The sequence below is a fragment of the Kogia breviceps genome, chromosome 6 (assembly GCF_026419965.1).
Source record: "Kogia breviceps isolate mKogBre1 chromosome 6, mKogBre1 haplotype 1, whole genome shotgun sequence".
Taxonomy (NCBI): Eukaryota; Metazoa; Chordata; class Mammalia; order Artiodactyla; family Physeteridae; genus Kogia; species Kogia breviceps.
In genome coordinates, this window is record NC_081315.1 from 83,519,890 (window position 1) to 83,540,281 (window position 20,392).

General features: G+C 41.3%; 1 protein-coding gene across 2 annotated transcripts in view; it reads right to left on the reverse strand.

The window, feature by feature from the left end:
- Positions 1 to 1,423: 1,423 nt before the first annotated feature.
- The window catches only part of RHOH (ras homolog family member H), a 39,444-nt gene continuing 20,475 nt past the window's right edge, over positions 1,424 to 20,392 (reverse strand). The window contains exons 3-4 of one of the 2 annotated variants that reach the window (XM_059067105.2): positions 5,828 to 5,950; positions 1,424 to 5,539 (exon numbers count right to left, since the gene is read on the reverse strand). In XM_059067105.2, coding sequence (XP_058923088.1) covers positions 4,755 to 5,330 — 576 coding nt within the window. In that variant the 5' untranslated portion in view covers positions 5,331 to 5,539; positions 5,828 to 5,950 and the 3' untranslated portion in view covers positions 1,424 to 4,754. The remainder of the gene's footprint in view (positions 5,540 to 5,827; positions 5,951 to 20,392) is intronic. The other variant, XM_067036950.1, reaches the window with a different exon arrangement.

Here is a 20,392-nt window from a genome sequence, read left to right on the forward strand (position 1 = left end):
ATCTACCTTACGAGCATGTTCTGAGGGTTCAATGACAGAGTGCCTAGCACAAAGCTGGAACCAGTAGGAATCAAATGTAATTTGTTTCCACTATCATTACGAGTCATTTTACTCATCTTGCTCTATCTAGCATTGCTACAAATGGCACCTGCTTCTGTGTAGTTTTCCCATCATGTGGCCCACTATCAACAAGTTCTAGAATATTCTGATCTGATCTAGAATGTTCAGCCTATGTATCTCCATAGAGGTCCACCAAAACCGTAATGACACATCAATTTGAACAATAGTTCACAGATATAAAGCTATTATTGTACGAATATTATTGCACGAATTCTTAGAGGAATCCAGGAATTACTGTTTTAAGTTAAGGAAATTGAGGCTGAAAGACACATGGCCCAGACTTTGTGACTCCAAAATATGTCTGCCTCTTACTCCCCCATTATTGCTGTCTATCTACCATTAAGGATTACGTCCCATGTCAGGATATATTTTAGAATTGACCAAAACATGAACTTTAGGTTGAATCAAGTACTCTTTAGGAACTTTACGTTACAAGTAATTTCTGTGGCTTGTTTTATCTTTTCTGGTGAAAAACTGCTCAGGATCTTGGCTAGTGATTACTGTTTCTTTGCTTTATCAGAAGAGATACAGCCTGAGGGAAAATAGGACCCTACCCTTGAGTTGTTCTGATGTGACTCAACCCATAGAGTAGTCTTCTCGGCACTGGGGATGAACACTTGCAGATGCCCTGTCCCCTCTATCGTATTGTAACCCTATAGATGTGCCACACTGGAACCCTGTCATCTCATCTCATGTTGGGTAAAGTGCCCTTCGTTGGTACCAAATCCTTAAAAGGAAAGAACCGGGCTTTCCTCTCCCCTGTCACTCCCTCATTCAAAGGAGATACGTGAAACCTGAGGGGTGGAAAAGTGAAAGAAGAAAAAGAGAATTTTTTCCAAGGTTTCTAAAGCATCAAATCATGATGTATTTCATTTCTGCCAATTCACATGCAGTCAACCTATAAAATTATACTTAAAAGCCAAGGTTTAAAGCAGACACCTTTGCAAATGATGGTGCTCTGTGACTTAGGTGGGTCCCTTTCTTATTGCCAGAAACAAAAATAAAAGGGGAAGATAAAGATCAGACTGGGGGGGCTTCCCTGGGGGGGCTTCCCTGGTGGCGCAGTGGTTGAGAGTCCGCCTGCCGATGCAGGGGACACGGGTTCGTGCCCCGGTCCGGGAAGATCCCACATGCTGCGGAGTGGCTGGGCCCGTAAGCCATGGCTGCTGAGCCTGCACGTCTGGAGCCTGTGCTCCGCAACGGGAGAGGCCACAACAGTGAGAGGCCCGCGTAACACACACACACACACACACACACACACACACACACACACACACACACACACATACACACACACACAGATCAGACTGGGAATATTTTATTAAAAATAAGTTTTAAAATACAGGGACTAGTAGGGTTGAGGCCTGCGGTCTTGAGCACAGCCTTGGAGTCTGACAGACCCACTCGAGACTTCTGGCGCTGCCACTCACCTGCTGTGCCAGGCCTCAGTTTCCCCGTGTAAGGTGGTGCTCACCCCACGTGGTGAGACAACACACGCTCAAGTGCTTAGCACAGGGGTCAGCACATCTGGAGCCCTCCGCAAACTGTAACCATTGGGACACCTTCTACTTTCTTGTCGCTCAGCCTCATTTCATCACAACTAGCTTCGGCCACCCCATTAGTCAGTACAAAGTAAAGCAGAATAGGATGAGCTACCCACTCAAACCAACTCTTTCACGTAAACAAGAGCATATTTAATGTTGCTATTTGGCATGGTTAGAAATCAGCGCACAATAGTCTACAAAAAGACACTGAAAGTTTTGAAGGAGAAGAAACATAGCGTGAGTTGAGGCAGGAAAACTAGACATACAGCCATGTAGAACATACACTGCATGGATTCTAACAAAATGACCCATTTTTGCTTCTTCCCCACCCCCCAGGGCTGGTGGAGGTCTGCTTCATTCCCATAAGCACTTCTCAGCACATCAGGCCAATTCTTGTCCTTCTCTCCAATTCAGTTCAACACAACTTTGTTTCGCTATGCTTCTTTCCCTGAGCTGGGCCCTGGGAACACCAAGATGAACAGGAGGTGGCCCAGCCTTCAAGAATGATCGTCTAGTAGGGGAGACGGACGCCAGCGGGCCTCGGTTTCTGCCAGGTCCCATTTCTAGGGAGGGTTTACACATGGATTCCTGTTCTCAGATGTGAGGGTTCCCAGAGACAGACTTTAAGCTTGGCTCCAGCCAGCAAGCAGAGGGCTCATCTGTGGCCCAGAGGAAGGCAAAGTCATTTGACCATGCCCTCTATGACCTTCCTTTCCTCCACCGCTTCCACTGTGGAATCACCACCTCTTCCCTCACTTAGAATCAGTTACCTGGGCCCTTCCCATTTTCAGATCCCAGAGTCCCCACCAATCTCCCTTCAACAAGAAAGAAGGAAAAGCTTTGGGACAACCACTTATATTCATTAGAAATTTATTCCTGCTATCATGTTAAATACCGCCTACCTTAAAGACTGGCCCTGAAGGAAAATCTGCAGAAGTTATTTAAGACCATTTGCGATTGTTGGAGAAGAGGAGGAGGGTCAACAGGGATATCACAAGGAGATGCGCTCCCATCGCCTCCCCTGCCTGGCCAGCTTTGAAGCCCTCCAACCCTCTGGATGCCCAACATAGACAGCTGGATATAGTAGCTCTCAAGTCAAGGGACACAGGTGACACAGAGCCGAGGATGTGCTGTGGGACTGGAGAGCTGGAGCTGTCCGGGTGAAAGGCAGATATGTCAGCCCCAGAGGATTTAGGGAACCTTGGACGCAGAGACTCAGACCCTGGTCCCAGCCCTTTTCCTAAATGTGGATGGGAGAAGAGGAAAAAGAGAAGGCAGTGTGGAGATGAGCACAGATTTGATTTTGACATCGATTATAGCTATAGAGAATTTACCACATAAGGAAACTGAAAAATTAGTTTGGTTATGTCATCGTAGGTCTCATCATAGTCATTTATGCCAACTGCGTTACCATTGGTGTGTAATGGCATGTTACACCAAACCAGTGAAGTACTTTCATAAACGTGGTTCAGAGTAGTTATAGGTTTTGATTAGGTGAGCAAATGAAACACTTGGGTTCTAGCCTTCATGATTTCTTAAGTTACATAGTCTTCTGTTCTCAGCTTTTACAGATGGTCAATCCCACTGCTTTTAAGCTATTAGACAGAATGGTGGTTGGGGCTGGAGGGATGTCCCTATTGATTCAGTATTTCCCTTGAGAAATTTTTATTATCTAAGCAATTGCTGTATAAACAGTTTTCCTGTTCCCTGTGCTGGGAATCTGTGATTTGTTTTTCCACTCAGGTGTTTCATATTCATGAAACAGTAAAAGCTATAAATTCCCCTTTTCCCCTTAAATACGTACATATACATGTAGACACCATCCCAATTATTCTGATTAGGTCCTAAAATTAATGAATTATGTTGCCATGCCAGCTCAGTTTAGAGCTCAAATAACAAATCTGCTAAATCACAATTATATAGACTTTGCTCTTTCACAAGACCTACAACCAGCTAGGAACCCCGGTGTCAGAAGAAGCAGGCAAAGTGCAGCGGTCTCTGAAATGAAAGTAAGACTTCCTCACGTCTGTTCCAAGTTCTGCTGCTATCCCTGTGAGCAGTCTGATTCTCTACCTGAAAGGTTTTCCTTCAATCTGTTTTGGTGAATGACAGAAGAACTGGAGTTCTTTGGGTGAAAGGCAAAACCATAAGAAATGCGCTTTAAAAAAAATAATTACAGAGACATATAATGATAGCTGTTTAAAATCATTAGGCAGTATTAAAGTATATTATGTCATTGAACTGTATTTTATATACAACTCTGAAAAACAAGTGGGTGGAAAATTAATTGCAAGGATCAGTTTACAGTAATTTAAAAATCTGATTACCTAAAAAATCTAGCCGGCAAGTGGTTCCAACAAAATTACTACTTCAGACGAAAATACCAACACTACAGGGGCTTCCCTGGTGGCTCAGTGGTTGAGAGTCCGCCTGCCGATGCAGGGGACACGGGTTCGTGCCCCGGTCCGGGAAGATCCCACGTGCCGCGGAGCGGCTGGGCCCGTGAGCCATGGCCGCTGAGCCTGCGCGTCCGGAGCCTGTGCTCCGCAATGGGAGAGGCCACAACAGTGAGAGGCCCGCGTACCGCGAAAAAAGAAAACACCAACACTACAAACATATGGCAGGGCCCTATAAGGTCGTTCCACTCATACATCAATTTGTGTTTGTCAGTAGGTAGGAAAAGACTTTCCAAGTGTGAAAACTAATGATATACCAGAGCTATTTATTTTGTTATTATTAAATACAATGTGTCTTTAAATATGGAATTCTTCGGAAAACTCACTTCATTATCCAAAATTATGGAGACCACTTTGGTTTTGTAATCGAAGATGGAATATTCATTACAGTTTCCCAAGGGATCTTCTAACTAAACCGGGCAAAGAGTTCTTCAGTAGAGTGTATTTCGTAAAAACATCCAGTAGCCAAGTCTCATCCACAACTGTATCCAGAAGGTTTCCTGATGCTGCCCATATGCTGTTTCAGGCTGCTCAGGACGTGTCCAGAAGGAGCATCGACCCTTGCTGGCTTGCCTGCTCTCCCTGTCCCAGTTAGTCTTTGTGGTAAGTGACTGCTGGGTGGAGTCTTTGGGGTTTAGAGGATCTTGCACTCGTTAACGGAGAAGAACCTCCTTCTGTTGTGTCTCCTGGCCTGGTTGATGGCAGTCCGGACGGCACACTCAAATACCTGCTGTACCCCCCGGTTGCTGAGGGCTGAGCACTCCAGGTAGCCCTTGGCTCTCACCTCCTGAGCCAGTTTCTTTCCTTCTATGGCGTTGACGCAGGAAGCCCTGTGGGACCCCATCTCCCTCTGGTCAGTCTGGGTGGCCACCACCAGCACGGGGGTGCAGGGCAGGTTGCTCCTGACTTCACCAATCCACTTGTTCTTCAGGTTCAGGAAGGAGTTATGGTTGGCCACGGAGTAGCACATCAGCACCACGTCTGCCTGCTGGTAGGACAGAGGGCGGATACTCCTGAAGGCATCATTGCCAGCTGTGTCCCAGAGGCCCAGGCTGATCTGGATGCCATCCATGAAGACATCTACCCCTGTATTTTCATACACTGTGGGCTTGTAGGCCTCTGGGAAGGTCTCTGAAGTGAAGCGCACTAACAGAGAGGTTTTCCCCACGGCAGAGTCTCCCACCAACACACACTTGATGGAACTCAGCATCTTCCCAGCTCGGATTCCTAGTTACAAGTTCAGAATCCCTAGGAAAAGATCCCTCAGTGGGCTGCTGAAGCAAACACCATTCAACAACGAGGAATGGAAACCAGATGTTTCTAGGACCTCTGACAGCAATTTGCAGAATGTTACTTCATGCGGTCCATCCAAGGGAGACACACCATCTACTTTGAAAACCTCCAAAGGCTGGTCTTCAACTGGAAAAAGAAAAAGAAGGGGAGAAATTGAGTCTTTTTTCCCTCTTTTGCTGATGGGGGAGCTTCCTCATTGGCAAACTGACTAATCAGGGGGTCCACCTCAGTGGAGCTCCCCGCTTGTCTAAGCCATTCTTATCCTTGGAGGGGGAAGCTTGGATCTATTATACTGCGTACCCACGACCCCACCCAGTCAAGAAGCAGAAGCTGATCTGATCTCTAAAATCAGCCCACGGATAAAAACACAAGCAGTTGCTCTGGTGCCAACATGAAAAAGACCACAATAGCAACCTGATGTGTGAAAGAGACGTCTTCAGACTGCTGTCTCTTGGCTTCTGCTCCAAGGAGTGGAGACCACAGCCGACAGTGGTCTCTGTCACTTCAGTCTCTAATGGATCCCAGCCACTTTGGGAACTGCAAGAAAGAGCAATGTGATGAGCCGCACGTAACAGAAGCACTTCCTTTCATTTATTGATTCATCAGCCAGTCCTTGGTTTACGTGGGAATTTGTGCTGAGGTCAGAGAGAAGAAATCACCAGAACTCTAAAAATTTGCTGTGGTTTTTCCCTTGAGGTTTTTCCAAAAACTGGCTCTAGCTGTAATGGAAAGGGCACTGTCCTTAGCATTTTCTGCATCTGAAATCAGACTCCCTTACCTATACAACCACATGGCTTTGAGCACTTTGCTTAATCTCCAAGCCTCGCTTTACTCATCTGCAAGATTGTGATAGATTTAGGAACCACTTGTCAGAGATGTTGTAAGGATAAAATTGTTTCTTTCTTTCCTGAACAGCTACCTATGTAATCAGGAACTCTGCTAGGCCCCTGGTTAAACAAAATAACTTGCTTAAAGCAAACGTATTTGGTGCCTGTCACTTAAACCGGGCCACATAAATATGACGGAATCTGAATTTCTTGAAAGGGTCAAATAAATTCTCATTCACCACAGGTGAAAGAGCTCCAGACGATGAGATCAGCCTTGGAGACGGTGTCCTGTCTGCCAAGGGACGTCATCACAGGGCCATCCCAGCTTCAGATGAAGGAAAGGTCTTTTGGACCAAATTTCAAAGTAAAGGTTATTAATACAGTCTGGGCTTATAACCTCCTCCATTGGCAATCTTCCTGACAGATCACATGTAACGTAATGTAAAACAGACCCATAGGACAGGTCTCCTTCAAAAGGTAATTTTTAAAATCACTCCTCTAAATGCAGACATTCCCCTCCAAGACATTATTATCTTTGTCCACCTACAGTCTCTGTTTAATTAGACATAATAGCCTTTACAAATGAGTTAATCAAATAAATAATTCACATGATTTTCACAAATTCATTTTTACCACACATGAGCTGGGTGACCTTGGCCAAGTTACTTAACCTCTCTGAGACTTGGTTTCTTCATAAAAATGAAAATAAGAAAAGCACATTCTTGATGGAATTATTATAACAATTCAGTATGTGGAGAGTCTGGCTTAGCACAGAACCTGGCACATGGGATCTGTGGGCAGGCACCAGACTTTTCAACTTCTACTACTATTTATTTAAAATGCCAAATATTGAATGTCCAAGCATGGGGGCTGGGACGTCAAATATTCGCCCAGACTCTATCTGAAGGCTCACATCTTCATGCTGGGATGTCAAATATTCGCCCAGACTCTATCTGAAGACTCACATCTTCATATGGAAATGATAACACAGCAATAATTTATGCTTGTACTTTTACAAGAGGTTGTACATTTGAGAATACTTCCTTGACTGTCTTGTGAGAAAGCCCCTTCAGAATGATAGAGCACAAAATGATAATAATAATAATAATTTATAAAATAAAAAAACAGAGAATTCCCTGGTGGTCCAGAGGTTAGGGCTTGGCTCTTTCACTGCCAGGGCCCAGGTTCAATCCCTATTCAGGGAACTAAGATCCCATAATCTGTGTGGCACGGCCAAAAATAAAAAATAATAAAAATAATAAAATATAAATTAAAAATGAAAGCAATGATAGAGCATAATATAAAACTAAGATGAAATTATGACTTTCATTGACTGATTATTATTATTGCAGATTTTAGGTTATCTGGGCTTCGACTGAATCTGTGGCTTACTTCAAAATGCTGATAAAACCCTGATATTTTTTAAAAGAGATGAACCCATGGCAGCCATATGCCAGGGATAGCCTGTCAATGATAAAGAATACATCTAAATGTCATCCTTCTTGTAAGAATTTTGGGCAAAGGACTTATGCTGGCAGCAGCCAATTCATTCATTAAGGAAATTGCTTCTGCCGTGAAGCTAACACACTTAGATGATCAGGAAATAGTTGTGCGCTCAGCAACTCCCTCCAGCGCCTTCTCTCAACGACACTTTCGCAGTCTGACAGGGACACCACAAGCAAGAGCAGGCCCTGCTGGGGATGCAGGGCTCCACGTACCGGGGGGGCTGGGGTGGTAGTAGGGGAGTGGGTGCTTCACTTCGTTTTGTTTTCTTCTGGGGAAAGAGAATCAATTCAAAAAATCTTAAGCAACTTAATAGAGGAAAAGCATAGCCACTTCTAAGCTTGGTCAGTCCAAATTGTCATTCAGTTTTCTTTCTGTAATAGATACACACTTGTATATATCTTCTAAACATTTTTTCCAAATTAAAAAACTTTCTATTTCAACATAACCAACATACTTGCCAGGTTTTAGCTAAATAGCTTTCAATGTTTCAACAATTCATAATTGCACAGCTGTTCCCCACTGCTAGCAGTCTTTGAGTTAGTTTCAATATTTCACAATAATTAACACGTGTTATTTTAAATATAAAATATATATTCATTTATAGAAGTTACTTTTACGTGGAAAAATTTTCTTGGGGAATACTTTTACGAATATGGCATTACTGGATCAATGGGTCATTTTGTGACTTTTATTTACATTACTGAGCATCTTCTAAGGGCTGTATCCATTATTCATGAGTTGTTTTTTTCGTTTTTAAAAAACGGTTGTTTGGGGCTTCCTGTGTGGCAGGCACCATATCAGGTCCTGAGAGTGTAACAGTGAGCAAGCTGGCTTCTGTCCGGATGGAGATCAACATTTCACAACTGCAGAGACTTCAGGGGGTGGGGAGTCCCGTCACAGTCACACTGTGAGGCAATGGCAGAGGCAAAGGTAGACCTAAACAGAGGGTGACCCCAGAGCTGCAGCAGCTCCACGTGTCACCCACACCCCATAATTCCCATTGCCTTACCCAAGGCACCTCAAGTAAAACCATGCTTCCTAAGCAAACCCAGTTTCGAGACACTTTTTCCGGCCATCCCTTCCAAACAGGTCCCTACTCCGCTTCTCCTACAAATAAGGAGTTCTTGATATTTACAAGAAGTGGGTTGTGTCTTGATTCGGAAACTGGTTCCACAAGTGTGTTCACTTTGTGAAAATTCTTCAAGCTACAGACCTATGATGTGTTCACTTTTCTGTATGAAGATTAAACATCAGGAATAAGTATTTTTTAAAATAAGGTTACTGCCTTTGCAGGGAACATCTTCTCAAGGAATATTTTATTGTAAGTTTTTCATCTTGCAAGAGTTCATTTCACTAATTCTCAACGCTACTTCAGTAATTCCCCTTAGCTCATTTCTAATTGCTACAAATAATGATTAAATTTCTCCTCTGAATCACAAAAAGAAAATCACTTTTAAATCAGTTTATTTTTACACACAGATCATCTGTATTCCAAGTGGATTTAATTCTGAAAGTTTGCTTGCAAGACGCTGGTTTACAGCTTTTATTACTGTTCTCCAGAGTCAACGTTCTAAGCAGTATTTACATTCTTAAACCTAAAGCTTATTTAATCCCATTATATTTGAATTTAAATGGAATATCACTAAGTCCCATGCCTCTTTGAGCCAGAAGCGCTGCCTCCCTGACCCCAGGCCAAGCAGGGACCCTGGCACCCTTCCCCTCCTCTGTCCCACCCACCCTGCTCTGAATGGTCCCTTCCTCTCCCAAGAGCACAGTAACTGGATTGTCTCCACAAGGTCTAGAGTTCTCAATTTGGTCCAAGTTCAGAGTCAAAAACAAGGCTAGTCAGCCAGGCAACGGCCCACAGCACCATTAAAGACTCTAGAACCTCATGTCAAAACTAATAAAGTGATGGGAAAATGTACCTGTCTCAAAGTAGTTGGAATTTTCTGAAAAACTGCTTGGAGTTGAGGGTGGAACCCCATGAGGCATACTCAAGGGAAGGTCACTTCGTCTCTGAACTGCTTTCTAAGGGAATTTCTTTTACTGAAGGACTCATATTTTCTCAGTTGGGTATGCACATTTGGGGCCCAAGCTGAACTGTTCAAGGAGAGAAAGCAAAGAGGCAAATACATGCATATCTAACCATTCTAGAATGTAATGACACTGTAAAGCAAAGTTGTCAACTATGGGTCACCTGTGGGCCAAACCCACCATCTGTTTCTGTATGGCCCATGAATTAAGAATGGTTTTTACAATTTTAATGGTTAAAAAAAAAAGAACAGTATTTCATGACATGGGCATATCATGTGAAATTCAAATTTGTGTCCATAAATAACATTTTTTTGGAACATAGTCATGATCTTTCATTTACAAATTTTCTATGGCTTCTTTCTTGCTACAACTCAAAGTTGCAACAGAGACTTTATGGCCCACAAAGCCTAAAATATTTACTATCTGGCCTTTTACAGAAAAAGTTTGACAACCCCTGCTAAATAAAAAGAGGCAATTCAGAGTAAGAAGGAGAGCACAGACCCTGGGATCAGGCAAGCTTGGGTTTGGCCCCAACATTTGCTGCTTACTGCGAGATCTTGAGTGAATTACTTAACGTCTCTGAGTTTTGCACCTTTGTCAATAGAGGCAGTATAGCTCAGTGATTAAGAGTCTGGACTCTGAAACCATGCTGCCTCCAAAGTCACTAAGCCTTAGCTTCTTCAACTGTAAATAGGCAATACTGATAGTATCATACAAGGTTGCCGTATGGGAATAAATGGGTAAGTGAATGTAAAGCACGTAGAATGGTACCTGGCACAGAGTAAGTACTATAGAAGTATCTGTTATTTATCTATTTACCTTGAAGGGTTGTTGTAAGATTATTAGAGCTAGAGCTGACATGCAGGCCCAAAGTGAGATGATTGTGAGGCCTGGGGACCTCGGAGGGAGCCACTGGCAAACAGGAAACAAACACTGGAGGAGAGACAGGTCTGTGAGACAAGGGGACAGTGTGGTATTTCAGATCGGGGTGCCAGAGAGATTCCAGGAGAACCAAGGGGAATCTGGCTACATTATATGGGATGAGAATGAGTGAGAAGGGAAAACGGATGGCAGTGAGGAGAATTCTTATTCTTCCACAAACTTTGACATGAAATATTTAGTTACACACATATTCTTGTCTATGTTGTTTATATTGGGAAAAAATTATTCAAGAACAGGTGATTCTTGGATAAACTAATTAATTTATTCCTGTAATCAATACGATTTAAAATAGCAGAGTACAAGTATGTTAACTAACACAGGAAAAGGGTCCCTTTGCTGAATGGGATAAAAGCAGTTTTCAAAATATGTACAGTATGATTCCACAGTTATGAAAATGTCTAGAGCAGTATATATACCAACATGTTAAGATGAATTGTCTATGGTCCTGAGATTGTAGCTGATTCTCATTTTCTTCTCCTTGCTTCTGTGCATTTTAAAATAAAATGAAAAAACACATTTTAAAAGCATGAGTTCTGTGTACAATTTTGAAGCGCTTTGTGTGTGTTCCTTTGTTTTTTAAGTTTGGCTTGCAAAGGCAGAAAAGGCTGATCTGAGGGCCCTTTAGGCTGGAGAATATCTATGAACCCCCATCATGTCCAAGACAAGAATTTTCTATATCTGAACAGCTGAATTTGTTTAAAATTCCTAGAAGCACTACCTCTGGCTTCTGGTTCTTTTTTAAGGGACAAGCTAAGCTGAGTAATTATGCCTCCTCTCAGAAATGTCCTAAGCCCATCTCTCTTTTTCCTCCTCATGAGAGAGTTTTTGAAGTCTTTTCTATATTTTTTTAGATACTCAAAGAAGTTTGAATACGGCCTGGGTGTTTGATGACATTAAAGAACTATTGCTAATTTTCTTAGGTGATAATCACATTGTAGTCATATACTTTTAAAAAATATATTTATTTTTTTAAATTTATTTTTGGCTGCGTTGGGTGTTTGTTATTGCACGTGGGCTTTCTCTAGTTGCGGCAAACAGAGGCTGCTCTTCATTGAGGTACGCAGGCTTCTCATTGTGGTGGCTTGTCTTGTTTCAGAGCATGGGCTCTAGGCACGCCGGCTTCAGTAGTTGTGGCACGTGGGCTACTAGTTGTGGCTCGCAGGCCCTAGAGTGCAGACTCAGTAGTTGTGGCACACGGGCTTAGATGCTTCGCAGCATGTGGGATCTTCCCAGACAAGGGTTTGAACCCATGTCCCCTGCATAAGCAGGTGGATTCTTAACCACTGTGCCACCAGGGAAGCCCAGTGATATACATTTTTAAAGTCCTTATCAGACAGCTGAAATGAATATGATGTCTGTGATTTATTTTAGATTATTCCAGAAAAGAAAAAAAAAACTAAGGATGATGGATGAAATAAGACTGGGAAAATATTGAGAACTGTTGATGTTGAATGATGGTACATGGGGGTATGTTAGTCTATTCTCACTATTTTTATATATATTCAAATTTTTTCATGATAAAAGTTTTAAAGGGTGGGAACTTTTGCTTTCTATAGCATTTCGTCCAAGCTGTGGTTTCATTCTCATCTTTAGTTTTAGAGAAAATGCAGAAAAGTATCACTAAAAAATAAAAAGTATACTTTGCGCCTCAGTGACTTGTTCAAGTATTTGAAGGAATGTTGATGCATCAAATAAGTGACATAAAGGTAGACAGTGCAAAGGCTTAGAGCCTGCCTCCTGGTGGAAGAGAGATAGAGGAGAAAAAGGTGAGGATTCCCAGCCAAGTCATAAAGAGAAAGCCTTGAGTTTCAAGTACAAGCTCTACCTGCATCTCAGTAAGACATCACCATCTGCCCCTGGGAAGTAAGGGCCATGGCTAGAAAGTATTCTAGTCAAAGGATACTCTTGAAGTTACTTTGAGATTATGTGAACTTCCTAACTGGTATAACTACGTTCACTAACTTCCCTTGGCCCTCCTTACCCCAATTCTGCAGAATTAGCTCTTTGCAAAACAGCAAAAAGCTATAATGAAAATAACTTAAAAAAAAAAAAAAAAGAAAAGAAAGTCAAGAGTGAAAATGGACTACCCACATAAAACCAGATCACAAATCAAAGCAACTCTGAGAATGAGGAAGACCCTTGGCTCTGGGGGTCTTTCTTTTTGTCTGAAAAGGTGAAGGGGTAGAGAAGAGCTTCTACTTTCAGATTTTGTTTTCCCCCTAGACTTAAAGTAGCTCCGTCTGATCTTTACTTACTGTGAAAACATGAAATCTACCTGATACCTGGGTAGACCTCCACCAAGCCCATGGTACCTGCCAGCTCCAAAGCACCATCAGTAACGAAGAAAACCCAGGGTTCCCTCATTCCCCCCACCACCAGAACCACCACCACCACCACCACACCATCATTCAACACACATACTCAAACCATTAGTGGTGAGCAACATTTCCTCCCTTATTTGCTGATCCAATCAGACTGAAGATGGCCTCCTCACTTTGGCTAACTCTTCCCCTCATTTTGTCTAAATCACCTCTACATACCTTTTTTGCCTGATTATAAAAGTAGTTAATACATGTTATGGAACATTTAAAAAATACTGAACTATCTAAACGACCTAAAGGAGAAATGCAACTACCACCTAAAACCAAAAGCTGCGAGATATTAGTGTACATTTTCCTGTTTCGTTTTTTCAGTGTGTCATTTTTTTTTCAAAACTAATATCGTATATATATAGTTTGGCATCTTGCTTTTTAAATTTAACATTTATATCATAAATGTTTCTTATATCATTGACATTCTTTGAACATAATTTTAATGACTATCATATTTCATTATATGAACATAGCATTATTTATTGAACCAACTATTATTTAAATTGTTTCTAATTTTTACTATAATAACACTGAGTGAACATTTAAAAAATAAATTTGTACAAATATACAATTATTTCTTTAGTATAAATAGGTATGAGCACAATTACTGGAACAAGAAAGATGAAAAACTTGGACAAATTGGTACTCCATATGTAGTATATGAGAGTTTTCATTTTTTCACACTGCCATCATTGGGTATAATATTTGCCAGTTTGATCTGTTTTCATTTGCATTTCATTTTTGACTAGTGAAAATTAAAATTCATCTCTTTGTTGACTACTTACATTTTTTCTTTCATAAGTCACCTACTTTGCCTACTTTTCTAGTAAGGTGGTCATCATTTCTTAAATATTTTAAAAAATCTTTTTAGAGATTAAGGATATTAATCCTCTCTTGGTTAAATAAACATGTAGCTTTTTCTCTTCATATGTTTTGTGTCCATGAATTCTGGTAATTCCCCCAAATCCTGGTACTCCCCCATCATTGAGCAACCACTAAATAGAATGTGAAATAGCATGTCCCCTGATTGTGGAAAGAAACTTGGCATGATTAGATACCTGAAAGGTCATCTAGTTCAACCTACTCATTTTCCCATGAGGAAACCGAGGCCCAGAGAGAAGTGGTTTAGGTAGTGGGGGCTGACTTGAAGCCCAGAAACTGGATCACTGAGTCAGCACTTTTTCCATCTACACGGTATTTTTTCACATATATGTTGTCTACATCTTATATCCCATACTTAATTTCCTTAATTTTAAAATGTAAACCCTTATACATAGCTTAGATATAGGTTCCAAATTGGTGGCTTTTTACTCAAAAGATAAATCCCAGTATTAATATATAACTCTTTTTCAAACAGATGTTCTCTTTCTAATTAACTTCCTTTGAGAGAGAGATCATCTCTCTTTAGAGGCAATCATTAAGGCTTCCAACATTCTCTAGAATTAGTGTAAACCCTTAATTTACAGATTGCTCAAACTGTAAAAGAAGTCAAGGTATTTTGTTCAGGATATTTAGCCCAGAGCACTGCATGGAGTGAGGTGATTTGGTTTCAGCTTCAAAGTATAAAATTGCTGATATTCCATCATTTGCAGAGCCCAGGTTGTGGAGTTGAGGTCTTGGTTAGATCCTCTATCGCTGACTAGCAGTATAACCTTCGGCAACTCACATAACAAGAACTGTAAAATGTGGATAATAGTGAATAGTTTGAAGGATTTTTAAGGCAATTAAAAAGATTCTATCTCTCATGCCTAGCGGCATGCCTGACCCTTAGTAGATAAGGATAATAATAAAAAACACATTGGTCAGATACTGTTTAAAGTGCTTTATGAAAATTAGCTCATTAATCATTACAACAATACTATGTGCTCGGGACTTCCCTGGTGGCGCAGTGGTTAAGGCAATATGACAGAATTCAGTGGCACACTTTGTGTTTTTGACACCTGGAGCTGATCATTTTTTAACCTCCCTTTTTTTTTTTTTTTTTTGCTGTACTTGGGCCTCTCACTGTTGTGTCCTCTCTTGTTGCGGAGCACAGGCTCCGGACGCGCAGGCTCAGAGGCCATGGCCCACGGGCCCAGCTGCTCCGCAGCATGTGGGATCTTCCCGGACCGGGGCACGAACCCGTGTCCCCTGCATCGGCAGACGGACTCTCAACCACTGCGCCACCAGGGAAGCCCTTCCTCATTTTTATGGCAAAATTAGCTTCAGTAATAATGTGCAAGAGTCAGGAACAATCATTATTTCTTTGACTCATTCTGTAGCTTTAAAATAAACAAGTAACAATTCACAAGAAAGATAAATTTCAATTTTTAAAGTACTATTCAAGCGCAATAAAATATTTCCTGTACAAACTAAAACTTGCAATTACCAACCAGAAATATCACACTTTGCAATTTGCACTCTGCTTCACTGTTTTAAATTTAAACACAAAACTCCAAAAAGTCACATAGAATAACAGAATTGAAGTAAGTCAAGTTCTGTTTCATACGCTCTAAAATCATTGAGCTATCATTCTTTAATTCTAATGTACTGTTTAGGAATCAGTAAACAGGAATCAGGAATACGTAGTGCCATAAGTTTGGGGAATCACAATATTCTCCCGAAGTCAGCTCTAATGGAATCCATACACACCCCTAAGCATTACTCTAACTTTATCACTGCCAGCACATGGTGATAATAAAAAGCAAACACCCATTGATTTTATTATTGTCTTTAAATTCTCAGCAGATGATGTACTCCCTCACTGCCTATACCTGGGGTGGACCCCTTCTACCCCCATGTCCTTGGTATATCCTTGCTAGTAGCTATCAAAATTTTAAATGCATATACCTTTTAACCCAGCAATTCTAATTCTTTAAACCCATTGTCATGTTGTACCTATACAAGTAGTCAAGAAATATGTGCAATAATTTCATTGAAGGACTTCCCTGGTGGCACAGTGGTTAAGAATCCACCTGCCAATGCAGGCGACATGGGTTCAAACCCTGGTCTGGGAAGATCCCACATGCCACGGAGCAACTAAGCCCATTTGCTGCAACTGCTAAGTCTGCAGTCTGGAGCCTGCGAGCCACAACTACTGAGCCCCCGTGCCACAACTATTGAAGCCCACGTGCCTAGAGTCCGTGCTCCACAACAAGAGAAGCCACCACAACGAGACACCCCCACACCATGATGAAGAATAGCCCCCGCTCACCACAACTAGAGAAAGCCCACGAGCAGCAACAAAGACCCAACACAGCCAAAGATAAGTAAATAAAAATAAATAAATCTATTTTTTAAATATTTTGAAAAAAAGAATTTCATTGCGGCATTATTCACAACAGCAAAAAAAAAAAACAAAACTGAGGATAACTAAAAAGTATCAAAAGGCAGTGGTTAAATTAATTCTGTTGTATCCATACAGTGGAATCCGATACATCATTAAAAAGAATTAGGATACGAGTGGGAGGGGGGAATAGGTGAAGGGGATTAAGAGGTACAAACCTCTAGTTATAAAATAAATGTCACAGGAATGTAATACAACAGCATAAGGACTATGGTCAATAATAACTTTGTACGGGAACAGACGGTTACCAGACTTATTGTGGTGATCATTTCACAGTGCATGCAAATGTCAAATCACTATGTAGTACACCTGAAATTAATGTAATATGGTACATCAACTATATTTTGAATAAAAAAATAGAATTAGGTTAACCTTGTACATATCGTGAGGAAAGGTACCCATGATATATTAGTAACTGAAAAAGGAAGCAGTTGAATGATTCATTAAAGAATCTCATTTATGTAGAAAAATAAATGTACAAGTCTGGTCTGATGGCCTTGAATGCCCAGAATGGCCAGAATGGCATGGGTCCAGGCAGAGGAAAGTTATCTGTGCAATGGTGGAGAAAACCAGACTTGCTGTGAATTCTAGCTTGTCCAATATGTGTTGCTCTACAGATAAAACCGTACTAAGGACACAGCAGTTACTCCCTAAGTTGTCTAAGGGAGAAGAGGAGCAAAGAGGAATAACCTAAGAACACAAGTCTGTACAGCCTTTCTTAGGTTTTTAAAATCCCCTTTTGGGATATCAATGTATATATTTTCTATATTAATTATATTGCAGATATAATACACAGCAGTGGGATTAACTATCTCCCTAGATGCATCAACTGTCTCCCTAGATGCTCAACTTCTCCCAGGAAACTGGGAGAAACAAGCTCATAATGACCCTGAAACTATCAAGAGCAAAATTCTTTTTTTTTGCTGTTTAATTCATTGCTTATGCATACATAATGTTCCATGAACATTAAGTTCCAAATCCATAGAAGTCTAAAAAAATGACAGGATGTCTGCCTTTAAACTAGGAATACTTTTATAGAGCCTAATGGGGACAAAAGATAACAAAGAAAATGTTAATATGGTTTAGACTAGGCTTAGAGGTTTTTAAAAATTTTTTTTTTCCTACTTTGCTAATAATGTCTCTAACCCTCACTTTTTTGTTGTGGTTGCTCTCTATAGAAGAAATGACTTCTTGGGGAGAGGTAATGCGATGGCCATGCAAAGGCAGCTGGTATGGCTGTACTTCATCAGACTAAGGCCCCATATAGCTGGGACCTTAGAGAATAAAATCCTAAACTAGAGAGAAAAGAAGCAACCTTCCGCCTACAAATGACCTTACGCTAAGCTTCATCCGAGAAAAAAATTAAAATTTAAATGGACAAGTGCCATGATAAAGGTAAGTGCAGAATGCCAAGAGAATGTTGAGGACAGAGTGCTTAAATCTTCAAGGGCAGTGGGAGTGGGAGAGGCAGAAAGGAGAGACATCTGGTATCGGTCTCAGAGGGGAGAGAAAATGTGATTGGTGGACTGCATCCAGACCAAGGAAGCGGCCGGTGCCCAGGTGTGCAGGGGAGAAAGGTCTGTGTATTTGGAGGGTAGAGAGTTGGCTTTTGCCAACTGGAAAGGAACACTGGGGCCAGTTTGTGAATGGTAAGTATAAAATAACCTCCTTCCCACCAGCTGTCTCATTACTTTCTCCTCTTCCCCATCCCCACTCCACCTAAGCCATTGCTGCCCTGGGACTATGAAACATCCCCCAAACTCTCCCTGCCTTTCCTCACTCAGTAATCTTTTTTTTTTTTTTTTTCGAATTTTCGAATTTTATTTTATTTTTTATACAGCAGATTCTTATTAGTTATCTATTTTATACATATTAGTGTAAACATGTCAATCCCAATCTCCTAATTCATCACACCCCCACCCCCACCCCCACCCCCACCACTTTCCCCCCTTGATGTCCATACCTTTGTTCTCTACATCTGTCTCTATTTCTGCCCTGCAAACTGGTTCATCTGTACCATTTTTCTAGATTCCACATATATGCATTAATATACAATATTTGTTTTTCTCTTTCTGACTTACTTCACTCTGTATGACAGTCTCTAGATCCATCCACATCTCTACAAATGACCCAATTTCGTTCCTTTTTATGGCTGAGTAATATTCCATTATATATATATGTACCACATCTTCTTTATCCATTCATCTGTATATGGGCATTTAGGTTGCTTCCATGTCCTGGCTATTGTAAATAGAGCTGCAATGAACATTGGGGTACATGTCTCTTTTTGAATTATGGTTTTCTCAGGGTATATGCCCAGGAGTGGGATTGCTGGGTTGTATGGTAGTTCTATTTTTAGTTTTTTAAGGAACCTCCATACTGTTCTGCATAGTGGCTGTATCAGTTTACATGCCCACCAACAGTGCAAGAGGGTTCCCTTTTCTTCACACCCTCTCCAGCATTTATTGTTTGTAGATTTTCTGATGATGGCCATTCTGACCGGTGTGAGGTGATCCCTCATTGTAATTTTGATTTGCATTTCTCTAATGATTAGTGACGTTGAGCATCCTTTCATGTGCTTCTTGGCCATCTGTATGTCTTCTTTGGAGAAATGTCTATTTAGGTCTTCTGCCCATTTTTGGATTGGGTTGTTTGTTTCTTTTTTTTTTTTTTTTTTTTTTTTGTGATACTCGGGCCTCTCACTGTTGGGGTCTCTCGCGTTGCGGAGCACAGGCTCCGGACACGCAGGCGCAGCGGCCATGGCTCACGGGCCCAGCCGCTCCGCAGCACGTGGGATCCTCCCGGACCGGGGCACGAACCCGTGTCTCCTGCATCGGCATGCGGACTCGCAACCACTGCGCCACCAGGGAAGCCCGGGTTGTTTGTTTCTTAATGTTGCCTTAGTTAGTAATCTTAAGTGTGTCGCTCTCATCTCCTAAAGTACAATCTTCTCTGCTCTGACTCTTCCTGGTAAAGTTCTACCTGTCCCAGAGCCCAGCTCAGACACCACCTCCTCTAGAAGGCCTTCCAGAAACTCATCGTCAGCATTATTTTTCTCTATTATTTGAGCTCACATGTAATCTTTAAATGTTTTTATGTTTACCTTTTTGAATAGTTAAGATAATACATGCCTATGGTAAAATTCAAAGAGTACAAAAGTGAAAATCATGTCTTCCTCCTCTGCCTGCCCTCCAGGGCCCCAGGCCATTTTCCCAGAGGCAACCATTGTATTAAGTTTTTCATTCATTTTCCCAAAGCTATTACATTTTGGCACGTATTCACAAACATATATACGAATGCATATGTGTAATTATCCTAATACACACACTTGCTCTTCTTTTTAGTATACAAACTGCAGCATACTGTTCTATACTCCTTGATGCTTTTCTCACTTAATTTTTTCTTTATCACCAGATTTTCAGGCATACCTCAAAGGTACGGCAGGTTCTGGTTCCAGACCACCACAATAAAGCAATATCTCAATAAAGTGAGTCACATGAATTTTCTGGTTTCCCAGTGTGTGTTAAAGTTATGTTTACACTAGACTGTAGTCTATTAAGTGTGCAATAGCATTTTGTCTTAAAAATAATGTACATGACTTAATTTAAAAATGCTTTATTGCTAAAAAATGCTAACCATCATCTGAGCCTTCATCAAGTCATAAACATTTTGCTGATGGAGGGTCTTGCCTCCATGTTGATGCCGGCTGACTGATCAGGGTGATAGTTGCTGAAAGCTGGGAGGCTGTGGTAGTTTCTTAAAATAAGACAACAATGAAGTTTGCTACATCGATGGGCTCTGCCTTTCATGAACGATTTCTCTGTAGCATGCAATGCTGTTCGGTAACATAATACCCACAGTGGAACTTATTTTAAAATTGTATTCAGTGCTCTCAAACCCTGCTACTGCTTTGAGAACAGATATTAACAGAAAAGAGCATGAAGGGGCAGACAGCTTAACCTTCCTGCCGCAG